Source organism: Dipodomys merriami, unplaced genomic scaffold, assembly GCF_024711535.1.
Source record: "Dipodomys merriami isolate MVZ:Mamm:240054 unplaced genomic scaffold, mDipMer1.0.p SCAF_39, whole genome shotgun sequence".
Classification (NCBI taxonomy): Eukaryota; Metazoa; Chordata; class Mammalia; order Rodentia; family Heteromyidae; genus Dipodomys; species Dipodomys merriami.
The window spans coordinates 2,301,652-2,320,748 of NW_027205492.1; the positions used below are offsets into that span (position 1 = coordinate 2,301,652).

The following is a 19,097-nucleotide window of genomic DNA, read 5'->3' on the forward strand; positions in this document are numbered from 1 at the left end:
AAGATATGGAAGGACATATTGAAATCTCTTGGCATGATGCATGAAATATTTCATGCATCTTGCATCATGCATCATGCAAGATGCATGAAATATTTTATGCATACACAAATCACCAAAAGTTGTGCTTCCTATTCGAATTCTGACTAAGTGTGTCTGGTGGGCCTGAGGGGCTACATTCCCACCATATTTCCAGGTAAGGCTGCTGCTTCTGGTTGGAGACCACACTTCCAGGAGCAAGGCTTTAGGCCCCCAGATGTACCTGTGATCTATCAGGGAGTCTCACCGCAGGCTGCCTTCTTACCTCATATTCCTCCTTGAACCCGTAGCCCTGGCCTCTCTTCATCTGAGTGATGTGCTGCAGGAGGTCGGCCACCCGGATGGCAGGCTGGAACTGGTCGCGGGGATAGCTCATCTCCACGGGGTCGCAGGTTCGGTAGGGATGAGTCTGGATGGTGAGGGTGGGTTGAGACAACTCGCCACGGCTGCCATCTGCTTCAAAGAGAAGGAGGCAGAACAGCCATCACCTCAGGAGCCTCACCTTTGGTCCTCATCATCCCTAGATGACCTTGAGAAGAGCAGAGGAGCTTAGCGGGGGACTCAACTCTGGTGATCAGGAAATGACAGGAAGTTTAGGGACACACTGCTTCCCTGGCCTGGCTATGGGGTAGGCAGAGACACAAGCCACTACACACAGTAACCCTTGGCTCATTTCCATTGAAATGCTCCGATCGACAAGAGTGAAGACAAAGTGTCAGGTGAGTTGCCGTTCCTTGCCCTTCGTGGTTCTTCCTCTAAGCTTTTTGAACATATTTATGGGGCACAATGTGATTTTTCAGTACATGTGTTTATGTTATAATAATTAAATCAGAATTCTTAATGTATCTGTTATTTAAATCCTTGCTTTATCAGAAGAATAATTTCCTTAAGTAGTTGTGGAATTGAAGATACAGTATAACTGTCTATAGTGACCTTCCTTTGTTACAGAGCACTGGCCTCTATTCTTCCTAACAGTAAATGTTGACCAGTGTGACCCTTCCATCACCTTTAGAACATGCATAAAAGGAGAGATCATACTACATCAGTGTTTATCAATGCTGTCAATGTGTTATCAATATTTATTGGTCTGTTTATCTATGTTTATCATAAATTATTTTCTTCCTTTTGATGGCTGAACAGTTCTCCAGTTGTATATTTATACCGTATTTTAAACATTCATCCATCTACTCATAAACACATATTATTTCTGTATTACGGTCTTAGGAACACAGAATGAACATGGAAGTGCAGACATCTCAATATACTCACTTCAGTTGTTTGGATACACTCTCAGTAGTAGGATTACTAGATAATGTGATCGTTCATTTTTTTCAGAAACTTCTTTACTGCTTTGTAAAATGATGTTACAAATTCACAATACCCACAGTAGTGTGTAAGTGTTCTCACTTTTCCGTAATGTTGCCAAAATTCACTTTAGTTTTTCTTAGTATCTTATGCAAATAAATAGCAATAATAGATTGCCAGCTAACCCCAGAATCAGTGAGAAGCCAGACAAGTTAAATGTGGGGCCTCTATTTAGGAAGTAGGGTAGCTATGGTCTCTGATGCCTGTCTGTAGATGGGGAAAATCTCAGGTGCCTAGAGATCAGTACCATTTGGCCTGTATCCCTATGACCCCACTTTTATTGGGCTGTTTCCTTTAGATTATACCATGGGAAGAACTGGGTCCAGGTAGCCCGGACTCTAATCCTCCAGCTGCTCTCTGTAGCCATGAGCTGTATACTAGTGACCATTTCTTCCTATCCTCTTGTCCTAATTTCATCCTGCTGATGCAGGAGAATCTCTGAACCCACCTTGCAGCTCTTTGTGAACCTCTTCCTTCAAGTACTTCGTTCTGAGCATCTCTCCTTGAAAGAATAGTTAGATTCTCCCTATGACAAGAATCTTTTATACTCAATAAGTTACTTTAACAACCTTCTGTTGGGTTGGTCACTCTGGAAACTGATGCAGCTCAAATTGGGTTTGAACTACTTGTATTTCCATAGACCTATAAAAACACATCCTGGGCCTGCCAACTCCTTGCCAGTCTGTGTCATTGGTCTTCTGGATTAGCTTCTCTTCCCCAGAAGCAGCTATTGGTGGTTCCCATACCAGTCTCAATGACATGGCAGGGTCTGCCCTGGGGCATTCTCATTGTGACAGATGAGAACCTCTGGATAAGTCGGCCAATGGACCTCACCCAGATCTTTCCAGATGTGGCAAGGCAACCATGCAGACCTCCTATATGTCTGTTCCTAACTCATTCCCTGGGAGACTTCACACACATGCTTGCTTTCTGTAACTTGTCTTTTCAAGAGCCATGTTCTCTTCAACTTGCATGTCTCTTGTGTCACAATAAGCCATTGGGCATAGACTCTGTATGTGACTGACAGTGTACCCCACTCCTGTGGGTTGGCATCACAGGCTATTCATGGTAAGGAGGAGAATGGCCTGCATCTTTTTCAGGAGTAAACCAACTGGCCCCACTTTGCCTGACCAGCATGCCCAGGAAGCCTAGCACTTTGGGGCCAATGCCAGTGTTGGTCCCCCTCCTGCTGCCATCTGTGTCTGGGGATGCCAATGTGTCTTATTTTTCTACCCCCCTTTCTGAAGTTATTTTCTTCACCAAGGGAGAGCGAAAGGCCTTCTAGTTTGATTGGCTGGAACATAAAATCATTTAATGTGGGCCAGGCACTGATGGCTCCTGCCTGTCTTCTTAGCTACTTCAGGAGGCTAAAATCTGAGGATCGTGGTTCAAAGCCAGCTGGGTAGGAAAGTCTGTCAAACTCTTATCTCTAATAAATTGCCAGAAAAACAGGAAGTGGAGCTGTGGCTCAAAGTGGTAGAGTGCTAGCTTTGAGTGAAAGAGCTCTGGGATAGCACCCAGGCCCAGAGCTCAAGCCTCAGGACTGAAAAAGAAAAGCAGCAGCAACAACTTAATGTGGTCAGTAAACATAATTAAGGCAGAGCTGGCCCTTCAGTGCTAATAGAAAGACTCAAGGATCAGATTTACACAGAAAGAAGAAAGATCTAGGTGAGATGTAAGCAAAACCTTCCTGGCTATAGGTAAGAAAAACACTACTGACTTTTTTTTCTCTCCTGGGATTGATTAAATGTAATGCCTAGAAAGTGAGGGCTGTTTCCTTTCTCATGATCACAAGTTAGACTTGTCAAGAATTCATTCTGTGCTAAGACTCCACTAGGCAAAGGTGAGACAAGAGAGAAATGTGACTTCTCTTCCCTAGGCTTGATGGTTTGGAATGGAAAACAGAGAAGTCGAACCATCAAAGCATGATGCTTCACCTTGAAGGTGAAGGCACATTTGGGTAAGAGCAGAGAGAATGATTGAGAATAAAGGCTGGAAGAGACAAGATGAGGTAGAGCCAGGAAGGCTGGGAACGTGGAGACTCTTGAAGCCAGTGTAAAGCTGTCGAAGCCTTGCAGAATTAAGGCTCACACTCTTTCTTGTAGGTGTCCGGGCTGCCATGGAACAGAAGCAATCTTCCAGGGAGCAGAACTCCTGCGATGCTGTGATGGAATTGGAGATGGAGAGGGAAGAAAACACTGGAGTTTGATATCATACCTCATGATTCCCAGGAGAAGAAATGACAGTCAGGGCCTGAAATCTGCTCTTCCAGCCTATATAAGCTCCTATAAGGGACACAGGTACCTTCAGAGACCCCTTCCTCTCCCAGAGGACCTGGGGTGTGGGCTGCATGGGAGACCAACAGCCTGCCAGAAGCAGGCTTCCTAGGAATGGATATTTGGCAAGTTTTGTAAGGTGCCCAATCATTTTCCCTTAACACATTGTTAGACAGACTGTAAACTTGATGTCAGCAAAACTAACAGTGGTATGGAAAATAAAATGCGCCTGAGATTTAACCGTTCGTATTTGCTGTAACATTTGTAACAGCGTCAGTGGCATTGCAAATGATGCTATGAAGACTCGCAACCAAGGGACTTTCAAGGTTTATTAATCCAACTATTGGACTCCCTTTGTCCCATGTATCTTGGCTCACCTATTCCCTTATTAACCTTCGATAATGCGGAAGCGATGCCTTTTATCACACCCCATTTCACCAGACGCACTATACTTAATTTTCCATCATTAGGTTTAATGAAAACCCAATTTCACAACTCACTTCTCTCAGGAACCTACAAGTAATGCTACGTTTTTATCAGGCCCCAATTAGAAAGTGTTATGATGTTCCTATACGAGAGGGAGCCTTAAAACCAATGTGCGATGCTGCTGCTAATTCAGCAAGGGCGCGGGAATTCACACGCCACTCATAAAATGGAACTCGAACCAGCTGGCCCAGCGAGAGGACATCCTACATTCTGCTCCTCACCAGAACCTTCATTTTCATGTCTCCCATGGACGGGTCTTTCATGCTTGTTTATCATGTAATAATATTTGTGGATTTCTTTCACAGCTTTAGATAGCTGTCGCCTACATCTGTGACTTCCCTGGAAGTTCCTCTTGTTGTGGGGAAGTTCCTCTGGTTTTGGGGAGACTTGGGGGATGGGCTGAGGAATTTTGGTGACAAGTATGAGATTTTTGGTCATGACTGTCTCCCTGATTTACTCTTTTCAGCCTCTCTACTAACTCCTGTTCCTTCTTTCCTGGGATCTGTCTGTCTGTCTGTCTCTTTTCTTTCTCCTTTTCTCACATCTCCCGCTACCAGCCATTTAGAACTCCCTTGTAACTTCAGCCAAAAATTCTGTCTTTGTCTCTGAGTCTCTGGGTCTCATTCTCCCTCTCCTTTTCTCCCTCTCCCTATCTCATATCCTCTGCTATCAGCCACTTAGATAGCACTCCTTGTAGATTGAGCCAAATATTCTGTCTCCACCTCTGAGTCTCTGTTTCTTTCTCCTCTCCTTTTTTTCCTTCTCATATCTCCTACTTCCAGCCACTTAGAACCCCTGGTAGCTTCAGTCAAATATTCTGTCTCTGAGTCTCTTTCTGTTTTCCCCCCTCCTTCCCCACTTCTCCCTCTCTCATATCCCCTGCCACCAACCACTTAGAACTCCCTAGATTCAGGCAAATATTCCCAATCATTTGACTGGAACTGCCGTCCCAGCTGGCTAACAAACGCTCACTAAATCCATCCATTGTTCAAAGCACTGTGTAAACCGCTGTCTACATGCGGGAAGGGGAGCGAGGTGTGTTCCTGGAGAGATAAGCACACCACAGTTGTTGAAGGAGAAGAGAAGATAAGTTGTGAATAAGCAAGTCTAGCAAAGATAGGAAGGGACAGGCACCTAGGAGATGGAAGATGGCTGAGCCATAGGGATAGGCACCAGGAAACCTGCTTGGGACTTCGCAATGCACTTCTGTGTCACTTCACATCACTTCGTACAATCTATGCTAGTGCTGCCTGACAGAACTTTCTGTGAAGATGAGAAAGTATCCTGCACCTATGCCTGGCAATCTAGCAACCACGCTGTCTTAGCTGCTACTGAGCATCTGAGTGGTAGCTAATATAACAGAGGAAGTGCAATTTTTAAGTTGGCTTAGTTGTTTGTGTTTTTTATTGCCAGTCCTGGGGCTTGAACTCAAGGCCTGGGTGCTGTTCTTTAGCTTTTTCCACTCAAGGATGATGCTCTACCACTTGATCCATAGCTATACTGCTGGCTTTTTGGTGATTAGTTGGAGATAAGAATCTTATGGCCTTTCTTGTCTGGGCTGGCTTTGAGCCACGATCCTCAGATCTCAGCCTCCTGAGTAGCTAGGATTACAGGTGTGAACCACTGCTGCTCTGCTAACACTGGCTTAGTTTTAATTAATTTCAATGGATATGCCCACATGGGGCATATGGTTACTGACTGTACTGGGCAGATCAGATATAGAGAAAGAGTGAAAAGTATAGAATCTTGAGGTCACAGTGGGGAAGAAAGTTCTTCAGCAGTACCGCCCACTGAAAATACAATGCCAACCATGTATATAAGTAAACAAATATGTTTTCAAGGCAGTACTAAATAAGATTTTTAAAAATACCATGCATGCTTCATTTCAACAGTAAGCACTAGGGATGGTAGTACATACCTGTAATCCTAGCACTTGTAAGTCTTGAGACAGGAGATCATGAATTCAAAATCAGCCTGGGCTATACAGAAAGTTCTAGGCCAGCCTGGAATACACAACAAGATCTGTTTCCCAAACAAACATGCTAGGTCCTGGATTATGTCTGTAGTTCCTAGTTATCCAAAGGCTGAGATCTGAAGGATCAGAGTTCAAAGTTAAGTCCAGGCAGAAATGTCTATGGGACTTCATCTTCCAATTAACTAGCACAAAACTGGGCCAGAGGCATGGCTTGAATGGTACTGTACCAGGCTTGAGGAAGAAAGCCAAGCATGCTCAGATCTCTGATAGCTATAGCCAAGCACTAACCAGTAGAACTTCATACAACGCCAGGTATGTTCTATAGCTGCACATTTCTAATATGGTATCCAGTAGCCGCCTGTGGCTATTGAGCACTTAGAATATGGTTAATGAGGCTTTGCGTGGTGGTTTATACCTGTAATCCTAGCTACTTGGGAGGCAAAGAATGGGAGGATCATTGTTCCAGGCTAGCCTGGAGAAAAAGTTAGCAAGACTCCTCTCAATTACGTGACAGTCATATTGGTACATACCTAATGTTCCCACTATGTGAGAGGCATAATTTAATAGATCTCCATAGCCGGGTGCTGCTGGCTTGTGCCTGTAATCCTAGTTACTCAGGAGGCTGAGATGTGAAGACTGTAATTTGAAGCGAGCCCAGGAAGAAAAGTCTGTGAGATTCTTATGTCCAATAAAAAACTACTCAGAAAAAGCCAGAAGAGACACTGTGGTTGAAGTGGTAGAGCACTAGCCTTTAGCAAAAGAAGCTCCAGGACAGTGCCCAGGGCTTGAGTTCAAGTCCCAGTACTGGCAAAAAAAAATAGGATCTCCATATGAGGCTAGTCTCACTAAAATGTTTACATTATGATAACCCAACCTGCCCATGTTCCCGAGAGGAACACAGTCCACAGCTTGAGAAACACCAAGTCAGGGTCTCAGAATTAACAGGAAAGGGCATTGACCATTCATCAGACAGTTACAGGCTCTGTGACCTTGGCCAAGTGGTCATGTCTTTTCTGAGCCTCAGTTTCTCCATCTATAATACAGGGGAAAAATGTGATGAGGATTTAAAGAGACAGTGCATGCCAAGTGCTCAGCCCAGTGCTTGTAGATAGTAAAGCATGCACGCTCTGGTAGCTGTCTTAATGATGAGTGCAGGGTGTCCTCCTGATACAAGGGAATCCACAAGCTGGAGCAAGCAGCCCAAGAGTCTTAAGGCTTCTGCTATGGTTCAGATATGATTTGAATGTGTTCTCCCAAGTGGGAAGCTTGGTCTTCAATGTGGCAATAATGGCGGGGGGGGGCAAGAATATTCAAGAAGGTGGGGGCTGGTGGGAGATGATTGGATCATTGGAGGCCCTGGTCACAGATAGCATTCACCTGTGGGATTTCATTCGTCTTGTGTGAAATCAGATTTCATTAGGAAGAACAAGACTGACCCTTCTCTTTTCACCAGCTTCCTGTCTCACGGTGTGTGACTCATCCTTCCCTTTTGCAAGTACTTGGTTAGGACACCATTCTCAAGGATGTCTCTCAATCCTCATCAGGGGCCAGACAGAGAGGACCACCTGATTCCACCAGCCTTCAAAACTGCTAGCTCAAGAAATCTCTTTTGATTTCTTCTTTAATTCTGGTCAGTTGTGGGGCTTGAACTCTGGGCCTGGGCGCTGTCCCTCAGCTCTTCAGCTCAAGGCTAGCACTCTACCACTTGAGCTACAGAGCCACTTCCTTAAGAAATCTCTTCTGGATATTATTTTGTTGTAGCAATGGAAAACAGATGAATACAAGCTTCTGTCCTCTTTCCTTGTCTCGTCTCCACTCTACCCCCAAAGCCATTCATTTTACTACATTCTCATGGCTAGTGCGCTAGTTCAGTCTCTAGGACAAGGCAGTTCCATCCGGTTCCTAAAGGCTCTTTCTGCATTCACAGTGCTCTTTCCACAGCTCCAGTGGAGCCATCCCTCTTAGCAAAGGTCTTCATAAGAGTCAAGACAAATATTTCTTAACTAGACAACCATCTCCCTATAATTTCTGATACTAGTATCAATTTTACATTTCATACATCACAATGACTCCCAAATCCATGTGCCCTCTAAGGAAGAGAAGTATGATGAGTGAATTGCAACTATCCATTCTGGGAGTAGAAAGCCTGAGAGGAGAGCTAGGATAAAGTGGGGATGAAGACTCAGTCTCCTAAATGTGAGGATGTGCTGAGCCAAACAACACTCTAGGGTCTATGGCAACAGTAGGCTGCAGAGTCTAAGCACAGGACCTGAAGACAAAACTTGAATTCATGTAGGATCTTCACAGCTTTCTAGCTCTAGGCCCTCAAATGTAGTTACTGTGAGCCCCCAATCTTTATTTTACTTATGTATGTCTGTATGTCTATATGCATTACTTTTCTTGCCAGTCCTGTGGCTTGAACTTTGGACCTGAGCACTGTCCCTGAACTCCTTTCACTCAAGGCTAGCATTCTACCACTTGAGCCACAGTGCCACTTCTGGCTTTTTCCATGATTAATTGGAGATTAAGAGTCTCATGGATTTTCCTGCCAGGGCTGGCTTTGAACTGTAATCCTCAGATCTCAGCCTCCTGAGTAGCTAGGATTACAGGCATGAGCCACTGGCACCTGGCCCCATCTTTATTTTTAATGGGGAATATTGAGGGGAATATCATCTGAGAAGGTTGTTGCAAAGGTCAAATGGGATTCCACTGAGAGTTCTTCTCAATGCCGCTCCTCCCCTCTCCTATCAAATATCAACCCAACCTCAAGACAATATGCTCATAATAGAACTGAAATGTAAGTCTGTCAACCAACCTAGTGCCAGAATCTGGGAGGAATATCCGTTAATTATAGCAATATCACACTTAACATGTGCATGAAGATAAAGACTTAATTTTGCTGAAATTTCCTAAAAGCCTCTGAAATTGTACAAAATGATCTTCCAACGGATTCGACAAGCCAGTTTTCTCTCTCTAGAGTTGGAAATGATTACAATTTCTTTGATGAAATAGAAGATGAAGCAGTTGGCTGTGGCTAGGAGACATGCTGTAGGGAAATTTGTTCTACTCTACTGAATTCTAGTCTGCCACTATGATAAGTGTGAGATTTGTGACCCCTGAGGAACAGGCAGGGTACATCCCTATCTCCTATCCACTTGGGGGACATACTTTTACTCAATATAATGGCACATTGAACTACGTTCTCTCTGTTTAATTATGACTGATAGAATGCATATTAGTGAACCAGTAAAACTAAGTAGAATGCCACCCACTGTGAATATTGTTTTTTTAGTGGCGGGGAGGGGGGAGAGGGGGGGACTGAAATAGACATTATACAAGTGGCATTAACACTGATGGGCTTTATTATGTGGGGTTAGGCTAATCTTTTCCAATGTTCTTTCCTAGGCTTAAGAGTATCAAAGACTGTTGGACACTGGTGGCTCCTGCCTGTAATCCTAGCTACTCAGGAGTCTGAGGTCTGAGGATAATGGTTCAAAGCTAGCCTGGGCAGGAACATCCATGAGACTCTTATCTCCAATTAACCACCAGAAAACCGGAAGTGGAGCTGTAGCTTGAGCTGAAGAGCTCAGGGACAGGGTCCAGGCCCAGAGTTCAATGCTCACGACTGACCCCCTCCCGCCCCCCGAAAAAAAGAATATCAAAGACCTTAGCAAACAAGGTTAGGGCTCTTCAAGTGTATTCTCCTTAAACTCTGACATTGCCATGACAAATTAAAAAAAGAAGTACGCCTTCTTGATCCATTCGTTCTTTCTGATAAGAAATAAATCTTCCTTTTTGTGAGGAGAATGTGTATTGCTTCTATAATCTCCCTCAGACTAAGAGAAATGATAGTGGTAGATACCCTGCTTAGGGATGGGGGTTGTAACTAAGGATTTTTCCTCCTGATCAAGCCACAAAAAAAGAGAGAAAGATTCAATCAGTAACCAGTTGAACAGAGGAAAATATTCATTGGCAAACACCAGATCTGGAGTAATACTTCCTCCTTTCAAGCTAAATAAATAGAAACAAGACAAAATGGGGTCCTAGGAAAAGATCTGCTATGTCAATTGTAAGGAAAATACTATACTAAATTCTGAGAAAAACAGCCATCAGTACTACCATTCACCCAAGAGTCTCAGTCTTCTTTTCTGATAGAGGTGACAAATTAGTTTGTGTTCCAACACTTTCCTCACATGAATCAGGGGTGAGCACCCTTATTTCAGGAAAGGGGAAATACTGATTTCTTTACCTTGATCAAGGTGTCCTGATTCTCTTTGCTAGTTTTTTCCCCTCCAAAATTTTAAAGAATGGGTAGGCAGTTCTCTTAGGAACTTCTTATCTTGGTAACATTGATCAAGATACATGGCAACTCCCCTCTAGACTACTTAAATAAATATATATATATGTATGTATACATACATACATATATATATTTAATATACATAATGTTATAGTATATATCATCCAATAATGTCTCAGTCACTAGATATCATCATATCTGGGTGTGATACTTGGAGTCATACATCTATGAGGGGAGATGGCTGGGGGCATTGCCAACATGGGATTCAGTAGAGAGCTGGAAAAAAACTTCCAGAACCACCTATTCTAACACTTGACTTATTCTGTGAGAGAAGAATGCACTTACCATTGACCATTGAAGCCAATTTGATCTCCCAACCCCAAACCCACACACCCATTACTAAGATATGAATCTACTCAACAGAATGTAGAAACGTATTTCAGAAAGATGTCTGTTTGGAAATAAAAGTCATGAAAACATGGTGGTATAAAGGACGTGAAAGATTGAAAATGAGGCAACAGAGTTTTCATTAAATGAATCAAGTTTACTGCAGGCTAATATTATTCAGACACAAGGAATGAAACCCTGTCTTTTGCAGCAAAATGGATGCAATGGGAGGACATTATTTTAAGTGAAATAAGCCAGACACAGAAAGGTGAGTACTGTATGTTTTCTTGCATAAATAAAAGCTGAAACAAAAATTGACCTGAATGTAGAACAGTGATAAGGAGAGGTTGGGAAGGGTGTATGGGGGGAAGACCAGTAAAAGGGAGGTTGGATTTCATTAGTATGTGCTGGACACATTTTTCAATATCATATCATATTTGATCCATGTGTGCTTGAGCTCCATTAGTGTATACAATTAATATATGTTCATTTCAAGGAAAATAAAAATTATTTAAACATTCACTGAGTGAAAGCAGAAATTGTATGAAAAACATAAAACCACCATCTGACCTTTTCTGCTTGACTCAAACATACAGATAAGTTGATGTTAGGGAAATGAACCCCAAGATAACTATTCAAATGTTTTTTTTTCTTTCATGCGATTGTTTCTAACATATTTATAAGATGATTTCTTTGTTGCTTTATCCCTCCCCCATGGTATAACCCCTGCTTTCACTGTATTTGATGTTGGTATAATTTGTGGAGGGCAAGGGAAAAAACAAATCGTTTAAATAGGGATACAGGTGGACCCATTGCAACAATAAGATGTACAAGTCATTATGTTGAAAAACGAACTTTACAACTTTGGGGGGGGGGGAGGACCGGGTAGGGGGACAGGGAGGGTAAGGGAAGGGATGGGAAGGGGAAACAAAGGAGGAGGTAACAATGCTCGATAAGAAATGTACTCATTATCTTGCCCATGTAATTGTAACCCCTCTGAATGGTATTTTCACAATAAAAAAAGAATTCATATTTCATGCTAAAACCCATGGGAAAAAAATAAAACAACAAGATTGTAATGATAGAATTAAAACAAAATAAGAATCTATGAGAATAAACAACAAGCAGTAATTTATGGAGAAGAAATCTGGAAAAATGTACTGAGGTACTGGCAAGGGTTAGTAAGAATAATGTGAATTTATTATCTGCTCATGTGTGTTCATGTGTGAAGGAAACAAAAAGACACTTTCAGAGAAGAAAAGCAAACAGACATATAAATGACAGATAATTGTTGTTATTAACGAAAAGATCTGAATAAATGATCAAAAGCAATATTACAGGAATGAAGAAAAGAAGCAGCTCCCTGGCAAGATATAAAACTAAACCTTCAATTGTAGACGCCTCCTTGTACCAATTTAAAAACAAAACCCATAGCCTAATCCAATTGTTGAAATATTATTGAAATACAAGCACTGACTGAGATAAACCTCTAGATTAGAAAAATGACTGCTTAAAAGCAAAAGAAACAATGCCAGCCAGTATTTTCTCTTGGACAATTTTAAATGTGAGACCACAACAGAACAAAAATTTTGAAGGGAAAATGGTGTGACCCCAAAGTTCTATAGTGAGATAAATAGTTTTCACTTTGTGAGGCTGCCAAAAAGTCCATCTTGCATACAGAGTGACTCTGAAGATGGTTGGATGATTCTTTTACACGGGACTGGAAGGTGTGAAGCAAAACAAAGACATAGTTCCAGACCCTTCAAAAAATAAATAAGAATCCCATAGTAAAAGAATCATGTGATACAAAAGGTGACTTGAGAGGTACCAATATCAGTTAATTACAGATATGAGTATACAACTCACAAAAAGTACAAATCAAAACTAAATACCATATAGAAAGAATTTCAAAGAGCAAATTATTCTAAAAGTCTAATATAAAAAATATTGGCTACAATTTTAAATTTTGACAACAAACACCCCACAGTGGGTAGGCTAATGCAGCACCAAAAATTAAATTATTTTGATTTATTCTTCTTTCATAATGGACAGGTAGTATACTCTAATTTTACTTAAAAACTTAATTAAAAAAAAACCCTTAAAAACTTTTATTGGTTTATATCAGACATACAAGAGGGGGCTATTTCATTATTATATCTCCACACATATTTACATTTCATTCTAATTGGTCTCATCCTAATTTTGGCACACTTAACTAAGAGACCTAACTTAAATGAATGTGCGTATATTGATATTCGAGTCAGTCAGTATACAAGGCAAAGTTATGAATTGGTAGGGAAAGGTGCATAGCTTGACAAAAAAAAAAAAAAAAGAACAAAGAAAACTCCAGCCTTTTTTCTTCCACATGTGAGTTTAGGGTCGATATTTATGCTACTTGTGTGTAAACCTGGAAATCAATATACAAAACTTAATGCTACTGGAAACTTCCTGTTTCGACAAGCAAATGAGAAACCACCCTATAGAGGTGTTTTCATAATCCAAGACACATTAGTTCCTATGAACAAAACCGCCTCCACTCAAGATGAACTCATAGTGGGAAAATAAAATACACAGAGTGACAAGCCACACGAGGAAATCTATCCCCACGAGGGAGACCCAGCAGACACACTATACAAAGAAATATAACTCCTAAGAATGGGAAACAATGAAGCAATCTGAGAGACTGTAAAATAAGTCTGTTTAGATGGATTAAAGAGAAAAGAAGAAGAAATATAAGCCCTCGCTATAACCCAACACATCATGGAGGAAAGAGAGGAGTGCTTGGAAAATTCAAATTCAACTTCTAGAGATGAAAAACACAGCCACTGAAACTGGAAAGAGAGTAAATAAATAGGTAAAAATAGCAGTCAATGGAACATGTAGAAATTAAGAATCCAACAGAGAAGCTAAAGAAAAAGGAAAAGCTGGCTCCTGCTTTTAGATTATATAATAGACAATAAAGTAGATTCCTAAAGAATTTTATAAACTGATGATAAAATATGGCATTAATATTGGGTGGGAAGAAACGAGTTCCTAGGGAATGTGTTGTTTATCGGAAGAGAAAACATGTAGTTTAAAATAAGAAGGTGTGAGATTGTTTAAAGCTGGAAAGATGGATTTATTTAATATTATCAGTGAGAGTTCTGTACATGCTGTTGAGTGTTGATAAAAATAGAACATGTAACAGAACTTAGAGGATCATGTCTTGGTCAGTAAGTTACATAAAATAAAAATAACAGAAAAGTCAGCTGGGTGCTGGGGTGGCTCACACTTGTAATCCTAAACTATTTAGGAGGCAGAGATCTGAGGATCTCAGTACAGAGCCAACCTGGGTAGAAAAGTACTTGAGACTTATTTCCAATTAATCAGTGAAAAGCCAGAAGGAGAGATAGAGCCCAAATGGTAGAGTACTAGCCTTGAGTGACAAAGCCAAGTGACAGCTGTGGGGCCCTGAGTTCAAGCACCAGTGCCAGCATTGAAAGAAAAAGGTCAATTACACAGTTTTAATATCTTTACCGGCATGTAAGCATGATTTGGGTGGCATTTCAGAGGAGTTTAATGTACAAAAAAAAAAAAGACCGAGGATGTTTTAAGGTAAGTTTGAGTTATAGATACGAGAGCTATTAGGGGCTTCAGGCATAAAGAGCTCCAGAAATGTCCTGGTGTCATTTTGGTGCTTGACTGAACCACAGATAAATGAAACCAACTATTGGAAGGTCCATGCTGTCTCCTGGGTGCTGCCCACAAACCCTCATTTGCAAAAATAATAAAAACAAAAACAAAAACTTGGTTACTTATCCTCAAAGAGGGAAACTTGAGTTGGCTAGGATTACTTGCAACTTGGGAAATTTTCCACCTTGAAAATCCTGAGGTGTTTGAAGACTCTGATCTAATAATGAGGGAAGCAGTGATTCCAATTAGAAAGACTGAAGGACTTATGTGATACTCTTTGAAGTCCGGGAAAGTGTTTGAAACTGTATAGACTTCGGATATAAATAAACCAGAGTGAGAACCTGAACATCACCACTTACTGCCATAGGACTACAGGCAAATTATTTAACCTTTAGGAGCCAGTGTCTGCCAAAGCTTTATGGCTAGTATCTGAAAAGTGAAGAGAGAGAGAGAGAAAAAAATCAAACACCATGACATAATTATTAGAAGCTCGACTTTGGAAGCTAACAACAAGAGGGGAAAGGAAGTGGTGTCTTCTCTCTATGGCCAGAATCCACATCTCTATGGTCAGCCTCTTTTCTTTCCCCTTGGTACCTGAAACAATATTCCCCACAACATCCAGGGTCCCCACTGACTTCTGCATGCTGTCTTAGAAGTGTGAATCTCAGCATGTCACCTCTGTTCAAACCTTTCATGGGACAGCTGCTGTCTTTCAGCTATATTCCAGATTTTAAATGCTGAAGACAGTTTCGAGTCTAGGAACGGGCTTGCACTACTCTCTCTTGTCTCATTGGGTATCCCTTTTTCTAACTAGGTTGTAGCCACACCCTCCTTGCCAACAAATTCTTGTCACCTTGTCCCCAAGCCCACCTCAGTTCTACACATGGTGGCCTATTCACCTGCAGTGATTCAACTTCTCCCAACTTTCAAGGGCCAAATGGACTCTTATGTATTTTTCAGGATTCAGCTCCAATGTTATATCCTACTGTGTGTTACTTTTTCTTCTAGAAGAGACAGATGGTGTATGGTAGAAGAAACATCATCAGTATGGATTCCTGTTGTGCAGGGTAGGAGAAGGATTGGTTGAGAAGACCCATCAGGCCCTTGTTGGTGAGTCTGTATATTTTTTGGGGGTTGAATCACACAAGTCCATTCAAATGTTGGGCTCATGGAGTGGAAAATTTAAGTTTGTACATTCCTTTATATGTTATTGTGTCTCTAAATAAAAGGCATAATATCAAGCCTGCATCAATAGTATGAACAGTTCAGTATTTGATGGGAATGCTCTTCAATGTGCATTTAAAAAATCAAGGTGGCTTAAGGGATTTGGAGTAAAATGTTAATAGCAGAATCTAGGTAGTGAGTACCTACCAAAGCTATTTTAACTTGTATGAATGAAGATATGGCAAAGGACATCCCTGTTTGCTCCCACGCCATCGACTTCATGAATCACAATGCATCTCTGTGGACGTGTCATCATGTAGACTAGGGCGCTCACATGAACTGCTTCAGCATCTGCATCCTGTATGGGACTGTAACCCCCACCATGGCAGGTGCCACGTTCCAGCATACCTCCACGACCCTGTATCTGTTAAGCAAATACTTATTTCTTTGACAGGTATACCCATCTCTTCTCTACCTTGGTAAGAAACACTACTCACTACTGACTGCCAGGTCCATCTCTCAGTCCTTTCAATTCCTGTGGCAGAGTAGCCTGGTCTCTACTTCCTGCCTCTGTTCTGTTAGCCAGCTAAGTGTGGAGTGGTAGCTCTGTCTTATCCAGATTGACTGGATTCTGGTGATTTCTATTATATGCAGATCCATTCTTCTTTTCAGCTCAGTGCAATTCCAGTGTGGCTGGGGCCTGATCTGGAGCTTCTGATTGGCTCCAAGACGGTACATACACTGAAAACATTTTGTGTTGGGTGTGTATCACCAACCTCCAGGATCCACACACTGGGAGCAAGAATTGCTACAGAAAGAAAACAAAATGATTAAGTAATGCCTCACCCTGAGGCCATGGGCTTGTCTTCTTTCTTTTCTTTCTTTTAAAATCTCCCATTCATCAAAATCGTAATAAGACAAAGGTATGCTTAATAGTTGCCAAGTAATACTTAGCTAAACTAGAAAAATTCAATTTCTGACAAGCTTTATAATCAACAGCCTGACAGGTGACTTTGTCTTTCATTGATGGGTAAGAAACAGAAAATGAAATGACTACCCTTGTCTGGGAGAGAATATTTAAATGTGCAACAGCTGGTTAAAATGAGTTTGACACCGAATGAGATATGAAACAGAAACGTCCTTTCTCCATGTCAGACAGTGCCCTGGATGCTTAGGCTGAGTTTGTGGCTATAATAAACCACATGGACAACAAATATTACTAGAATAGAAAGAGCAAAATTTGAGGATTTCAAGACTTGAGTTTTCATCCTGGGTTTTTACCATTAAATTATCTTATGCAATATTTGTGGATCTTAACTTTAATTAAGGAGCTGAATTAGACCAATGCTTTCTCAAACTTCAACACATATATAAGTATATATATATGTATATATACATATATGTGTATATGTATACATATATGTGTATATGTATATATATATATGTGTGTATATGTATATATATATGTGTATATGTATATATATGTGTGTATATGTATATATATATGTGTGTATATATATATATATATATGGGATACTTAGAAATGATTCTGATTCAGTGTATCTGGAGATGTCTGACAGTTTGCATTTATGCCAATGCCTTTGGAGCTGTTAATGACATTGCTCTATGACCCATGCTCCAAGTAGCAAGAGATTGAGTGGTCTCTAAGGGAACTTAGGGGTAATAAGTATAATTACATTTTTACAAATGGTCTTAAAAAGATGCTAATTAAATAGAGAATACTTTTCTTTCTTTCTTTTCAGTGAATAGATGAGGAGATTCATGGGACTGTTTCAAGCCAAGGAAACCTAAACAAATCCAAGCAGCCAAAGTGGACGGTTCCTATGTAGAAGAACAGAGACACTCATAATTATGAGCACTATGTCCATGTCAGGATTCAGCTTGGCAGATCTTTAGTTGCTGGATTAAAGAGACAAGAGTGATAGATGGCTTTGTTTTACATAGATAAGTATCAAATCCTGGGGCTAAAGAGGAGTCACTTGAGAAGCACATTAAATACATTGTATTTGGCTCCATATTCTGGACATGAAGTTGATGAAGCTGTAGATCAGGCCTGGTCATGTTTTGGAAATCTCTACTATACCATTTTATGTGGGTCAAGACAGTGACTGGGGCCAGAAAGAGAAGGTTGGAATCAATTATTGGTGGAGAGTACAGAAGAGAAGACCTGTCCTTTAGGATTGCTTGCCAGTCTCTCCAAGACCCAGTGGTTCTATGGTAATGCAGGTGAGCAGGTCACAGGACAATCACTGCTACAGAGAAAGGGCCTTCCGTAGCTGCCTTTGTGGGATGCCAAACTGTTGCAAGTGTGTTTCTTTGTTTTGTCTTTGTAAACTGAGATATAGCAGAAAAATCAGAGTTAAATCTTGGCTCTTCTAGTTATTAGCCAAAAGGATTTGGGCAAATTATTGTAATATCTATTATGTTGTATATTAGTTAGAATATATGAACATAGTCAGCAGCTTCAAATAACAATGTCTACCATCCTTTCACATTTCTCTAGGTCATAAGTTTGAGGGCAGCTCTCATGGGCACCACTGGCTCAAGGTCTCCCATCAGGTTACGCACAAGCTGTCAGCTTTGTCTCACAAGGGATCTCTGAAGACTTAACTTGGAGAGAATGGATTCCAACCTCAATCCTATGATTGATGGCAGATTCATTTCCTCATAGAATAGTGACTCCATTTCCTTGATGATAATGTATTAGCTGGACATGTTCACTAGGTCCTTATTACATGGGCCTCTCCATGGGACAACTCAGAAGGTATCAGCTGGTTTCCCACAGACCAAGGAAATGGAAGCTGCCTCATCGTTTTATGGGACACTTCATCACTTCATTTGTTCATTAGAAGGCATTCACTAGATCTACCCTGATCTCCTGGGAAAGGAATTATACAAGGATGAGGACTAGGAAAGGGTTGCTGGGGCCATCTTATTATCACCAATGCTGATAATATTCTATAATGTGAGAGGCCAAAGAGATAATGTCAATAAAACAAAACAAAAAAAATCACTTACAGGGATGGGTATGGTGGCCCACACTTGCGGTTCAAGCTACTCAGGAGGCAAAGACAGGAGGATCATGGTTAAAGACCCGCTTGGACAAAGTTATTGTGAGAACTTATCTGCAAACAAACTAGAAGCAAAATAACTGACAGTATGGCTCAGTGGCAGAGCACTTGTCTAGCCAGAGCAGGGCCCTGAGTTCAACACCCAATACTGCAAAGGAGCACTCACAGACTTTGCCTACATCCGTGTATATCTTAGTAACTCATTCTAATCAAACTCAGCCAGTCAAAAACCTTCCAGGGAAGTTAACTTTGTTTAGCTCTACCAAGTACTCTCAAATCATTTACTTAATAAAATATTATAATTCACAACAGATTCTAAACTATTCTCTCTACACTTTTTTCCC

General features: G+C 41.1%; 1 protein-coding gene across 12 annotated transcripts in view; it reads right to left on the reverse strand.

Annotated features, from left to right (window-relative positions):
• Window positions 1–19,097, reverse strand: part of Ptprt (protein tyrosine phosphatase receptor type T) — a 992,204-nt gene that overhangs the window by 80,704 nt on the left and 892,403 nt on the right. For 11 of the 12 annotated variants that reach the window (XM_069989779.1, XM_069989783.1, XM_069989780.1 and 8 more), the window contains one exon: window positions 302–492. In XM_069989779.1, the coding sequence (XP_069845880.1) occupies window positions 302–492 (191 nt within the window). The remainder of the gene's footprint in view (window positions 1–301; window positions 493–19,097) is intronic. The other variant, XM_069989772.1, reaches the window with a different exon arrangement.